Raw genomic sequence first — 6,000 nt, forward strand, 5'->3', positions numbered from 1 at the left:
AACCATCTGACCCTGAGAATAAAAGGTGTGAGGGACACATACACAGAACCATTGAATGTAGGAGCACTATACAAAAATAGAATACATTTTGCATCAAATAAGAGAGAGGTTGATGAAAAGTGATGGTAAAATGATGAGAACGCATGATGGTGTGATAAAGAGAGGATGTGACAGTATAATGGTGTGATCATGTGATTATGAGAATGATTGATGATGTGATGATGATATAGTGTGATGGTGGGATGATGTGATGTTGTGATGGGTGATGGTGTGGTGATAAGATTGCATGATAATGTGATAATGGTGTTATGGTTTGATCATGCAATGATGTGTGATGATATTATGGTGTGATGTGATGGTCAGATAATGTGATGGTCTGACAATGTAGTAGTGTGATAATGTGACAATGGAGTGATGTTGTAGTGATAAGGTGATGGTGTGGTGAGATGATGGGGTGATGGTGTGGAGAGATGATGGAGTGATGGTGTGGTGAGATGATGGGGTGATGGTGTGGTGAGATGATGAGATGATGGTGTAGTGAGATGATGGGGTGATGGTGTGGAGAGATGATGGTGTGGCGAGATGATGGAGTGGTGGTGTGGTGAGATGATGGGGTGATGGTGTGGTGAGATGATGGGGTGATGGTGTGGCGAGATGATGGAGTGATGGTGTGGAGAGATGATGGTGTGGTGAGATGATGGAGTGGCGGTGTGGTGAGATGATGGAGTAATGGTGTGGTGAGATGATGGTGTGGTGGGATGATGGAGTGGTGGTGTGGTGAGATGATGGAGTGATGGTGTGGTGAGATGATGGGGTGATGGTGTGGAGAGATGATGGAGTGATGGTGTGGTGAGATGATGGTGTGGTGAGATGATGCAGTGATGGTGTGGTGAGAGGATGGAGTGATGGTGTGGTGAGATGATGGTGTGGAGAGATGATGGTGTGGTGAGATGATGCAGTGATGGTGTGGTGAGAGGATGGAGTGATGGTGTGGTGAGATGATGGAGTGATGGTGTGGTGAGATGATGGTGTGGTGAGATGATGGAGTGATGGTGTGGTGAGATGATGGTGTGGTGAGATGATGGAGTGATGATTTCAGGGAATCTAGGTAATCTGGTAGACCATTAAATAGATGAAGAAGCAGGTTCTCCAACAGCTCTGAGTTATGAATAAATACTAATCACGAATACCTCTCTATGTAGTGATGTTCTTACATCAATTTCCATCTGTACAGCTGTGTCTGGTATTTGTTAACAACTGTAACTTATGTCATGAAATTCACCATGAAAATAGAACAATTATATCTATGCTTTTCTCATCTGATTTTGCATTGTGTTCGTGGCCAATATGGCAAAACATCAAATATTCATGTCAATGTATTTATTGGGGTCATTTATGTAGCACCGCACCTCTATGTATGAGCAGCTGATCATGCTTCTGTGGACCAGCACACACTAGATCATTCCTCCCTGGCATTGAGCCTGTGCCATGAGGGCATCTGCTATGAGTGGTCACTGTGGTTTGACAGTTAGGTCACAAAGTACATATTTTTGTACAAGTACAAATGTTGCAATCACTGAGAGCCCATTTCTGCCAATATATAAAGGTCTCATAACTCATTAAAATGAGTAACAATTGATGCATTTTTTTAAAGGAAAGGCAAAAAATTCAGATATATGTACTGTGATTGTGGCTTATCTGCAACTGTTTAATCATTTAATCAAAATTGTGCACTGTACTTTATTTCAGTATAATGACCAGGTAAATCTGCATGAGTCATACAACCATGCAGGAGTACACATTTGTGGGTTCATCTTCCAGGGCGCTTCATCTCCCCACCATTTACACATCATGTTGGTGGATCAGAATCATAATCTGCTTTATCATTTTATTTGGAGCACCTCCCCCTTCCCCAGGCCCCCATCCCCTCATGGAACCTGGAACTGAAAGCTTCCTATTTCAGTGAGGGATCTGATCAGCCTGCACATGACTTCTGTAATTAGATTATAGCAAAGTGAGGAAGAATCATACAGCGATTGTTTGATGAAAATTTAGGACGAGGCAGCAGATGCACCAATTGTCTTATTGAAAAATAATGATTTACAACAAGTGACTTTACTTACAGAGCAGGAAATATACAACATTTAGGAACTTTTCTTACCGAATCTTTCTCTTTCCCAGGTTCTGCAAATCAGGTAAAATATCACAGTAAGAAGAGAAAAGGCTCTAATAGCATATTCTGATATAACATTAACCTTAATTAGATGAGCTGTAAAGTTACCAGTTATTCATAACCTGCATTTACTGGGGTTCCTAGGGCCTGATTGAGAGATGACCGCCAACGCCATAGCAATGGCTGTGCCACAATTTGCAAATGTAGCAGCCGACGAGATTTGTATTGAGACGCCCACTGCCGGTGACTCAGATCTGCAACTTGCGTACAAAGACGCAACCATCAAATGCACATAAGTGGGACAACCACCTTCAAAGTAACCCTATGATTGCGCAGCATTACTGTCGGTAGTAAGACACTAGAGCCATTTTACTTTGTACGGGCTCTCACTCGCAAGGTTTGACCCCTCCCCCGAAATGGTAGCAACAAGCCTGTGTTTGAGTCTCCACTCTCCATTTATCACCGACAAATGGTCCCTTACTGACAATCACTTTGCAAATAAACCCTCACTGCGATCCCCATCACACAACATGCACAGCACAACTTATAAGCATGAGCAGGGGGCAAAAAAAAACGCTCCACTGGGTACAAAAGTGACTGTGTTCATCTCTGAATCAGACCCTTAGTACGACACCAGTGTGATAACCAATAAGTGGCTGGGGAATATGGGAAATATTGAAATGAATCCTTAAAGCATCAGTGGATGTAGGAGACACATCGGGTGCAAGTGCCCAAAGTTTTTCCTCTGGATAAACACCATCAGATGCAGATTGGAGCTGTATGGATTGAGCTTCATGGATGGCATTCAGGGGCGGTGACGGTGGGTGGCTTGTGCGGGCGCAGGCGTGTCGGGGGGGTGCCGTGTCAGAGGCTGCATTGGAAAATGCAATTTCACTGAAACTGGCAGAAAAATACTGTCAGACCTTCTGATTAAGCAAAGAGTTGCTCAAAGTCTGATGGTGCGACGGTGTCTGCCGATTGAGCGCACCACGGCAGATTGGAGCTGCGACCAGTGGATATCTCCATAGAAAACCCATCAGCTGCATCATTAGCACTAAAGTCACAGCTGCTACTGCTCAGCACCCATCTGTGAATCATGGGCCTTTGCTTGGCTCCATGAGTCCGTCCCAATGAGTTTTGTCCCATACACTAAATTTATACAGTAGTTTACATAAACATCTATTTTGTAAACATCTACTGTATAAATGTATTCATGCAGACGACTCTCAAGAACTCAAATAGATAATAATAAAAAATAAAAAAAGAGCACAGAGACTGCGGACCTCATTCAGAGTCGGTCGTTGCGGCCGCACGGTCGTATGGGAAAAGGGGCCGGATATGCAAATGATGCACTCGCAAGTTGCGTCCCTAAGATCTGATCGGTAGCTGGCCGACCAAGGGGAGGATGCGGCCGGAAGACAAAAAAATATGCCCCCTTCTTGTACGCATTACACGTCATCTCCGGGCATATAAGGATTAATCGAGACCATCGGGAACCATCAGAACTGGTCGTAGAGCTTAAGGCTGACCATACCCTCTCTTAAGCTCTACGATCATGTCAGTGTAAAAACCTCCCATGTCACATGTGCTATGACACTACTTTGTTAATTATGCACTCCCATAAAACGCTGTTCGCATAATTAGGCACGCCTGCGTTCGGATCTCCACTCCCCCATTTTCAAGCACCTTCCCCTGTTACCACCCACAAACGCCTCATCCTGTCACTCAAACTACCGACCTGGCTGTGTTCAAGGAGAGAGAAATTTCTGATCATAGCAGCTAGTTTGTGCATGCACATTGTGAACTTTACGCATGCGCAGTTTAGCGAACATCGGTGGCGTACGACAGTGCAGGCGCTGCGACCGACTCTGAATGAGGTCCTGTATCTGATCCAACATTTCAGTTATATGAATAACTTTCATCATAAACATAGCTTAATAACCCTTTAATAAAAGAGAATCTATCCCATTTTCTTTTATTAAAGCATAATTACAATGAGCTCAGGCCATACTCACCATTGGTACTGTTCAGGATCTCTCTGATCTGGCTGAGCTTATTACACATTTCTTTCTCCATCTTTTCCAGAATATGACGTCTGAGGGTTTTCGGTAAATCAGTGACTCATCTCCAGTTCTCAAGTCTGGTGTCCTATCTTCCTCCCTGTAACATTTTTGGCATCTTCATGTTGAAATTGAGATGAGTGTCAGGGATTTGGTGAGGATATTCAGCTTTAGGAGGTAAATCAGATAAAAACCAATTCATGGAGATTGTGAAACTCCTATAAGTGCGTCATTGGAGAGGACGTATACTGCTCCTTCTGTGCGGCCTGTCATATAATTTATTTACATAACGATTGTACGATTGTAAAAGAGCATCAAAACATTTACATCATCACAGACCTGAATATAAACAGTATGTAGCCAATATGATGCCGTTTTTGAGATCCGAATATAACTGAGTGAAACAAACGCTCATCTCTAATTATAATTAACAAAAATGGATCCCTGCACTTTCCAGACAACCAGTAAGTGCCCAGATGCCCCCCCAAACATTTCCAGCTCTAGACTTACTTCATGCAGATGACTTTCAAGGAATTTAATAGATAATAAAAAAAATAATAAAAAAAAAACACAGAGACTGTATCTGATCCAACATTTCAGTTATATTAATAACTTTCATCAGATGCAGTAAACACAGATTAAACAATACCTTAAATACCTTCAAAGACAGATTCCCTCAGGAGCCAAACTCTCTTCAGCCACTCACAACTTTATCAATGGTGAGCAATCGTTACTACTGCAAACAGTCCAGCTGCAATAATCAGCAGATAATAACACATATACAACATCTATAAGCTGCATTTGTCCTCTGCAGTGGCAGGGGTTGAAACCTCAAAAATAAACTTAGCTTGTCTCCCAAACCAGTGCACAAGTAGGGAGAAACTGTAGCAGCTGCCAGTAAATGTGGAAGTGATGCCAGTGCATATATGTGCGTCACTAGCACTGTTTAAAAAAAAAAAAATTGTGGGGGAAGGGAATTTAAGTTCCTGTATCTCCCCCACCATATACCAAAGAAAGATGGGAGTCCCCTTTTTCAAATGGTGTGCCCAAATAAAGGCTTATTATCTGTTGGCCATACTGAGTCTGACTTGTGTTTCTGTGTTGGGGGAAATATTGTTTATGTATCATTGTGTTCTGATTTGTGCAGCAGACTGTTTGCTATTGTAATAGTTGCTATAACTTCATTGGTGGGTGCCTTGCTTCTAACATTATCACACCGCTAATAATAATATAATTATAATTAGCATATACTTAGATAGAAACAGCATTGGAATATGCTGAAGCTATCTATCTCATATCTATCTACCTATCTCATATTGATCGTTCTATCTATCTATCTATCTATATCATATGTATTTATCTCATATCTATTTATATATCTCATATCTATCTATCTATCTATCTATCTATCTATCTATCTATCTATCTATCTATCTATCTCATATCTATCTATCTAATATCTATCTATCTGTATATCTCATATCTATCTATCTGTATATCTCATATCTATCTCATATCTATCTATCTAATATCTATCTCATATCTATCTATCTATCTCATATCTATCTGTATATCTCATATCTATTTATATATCTCATATCTAGCTATCTCATATTTATCTATCTATCTATCTCATATCTATCTATCTAATATCTATCTATCTGTATATCTCATATCTATCTCATATCTATCTATCTAATATCTATCTCATATCTATCTATCTCATATCTATCTGTATATCTCATATCTATTTATATATCTCATATC

At 41.0% G+C, this 6,000-nt stretch overlaps 1 protein-coding gene across 1 annotated transcript in view; it reads right to left on the reverse strand.

The window, feature by feature from the left end:
* LOC148481845 (uncharacterized) overlaps positions 1 to 4,387 on the reverse strand; it is a 42,306-nt gene extending 37,919 nt beyond the window's left edge. The window contains exons 1-2 of the mRNA XM_088452917.1: positions 4,189 to 4,387; positions 2,162 to 2,184 (exon numbers count right to left, since the gene is read on the reverse strand). Coding sequence (XP_088309043.1) covers positions 2,162 to 2,184; positions 4,189 to 4,249 — 84 coding nt within the window. The 5' untranslated portion in view covers positions 4,250 to 4,387. The remainder of the gene's footprint in view (positions 1 to 2,161; positions 2,185 to 4,188) is intronic.
* Positions 4,388 to 6,000: the final 1,613 nt, after the last annotated feature.

Source organism: Taudactylus pleione, unplaced genomic scaffold, assembly GCF_031769625.1.
Source record: "Taudactylus pleione unplaced genomic scaffold, aTauple2 ptg000559l, whole genome shotgun sequence".
In the NCBI taxonomy this organism is placed as follows: Eukaryota; Metazoa; Chordata; class Amphibia; order Anura; family Myobatrachidae; genus Taudactylus; species Taudactylus pleione.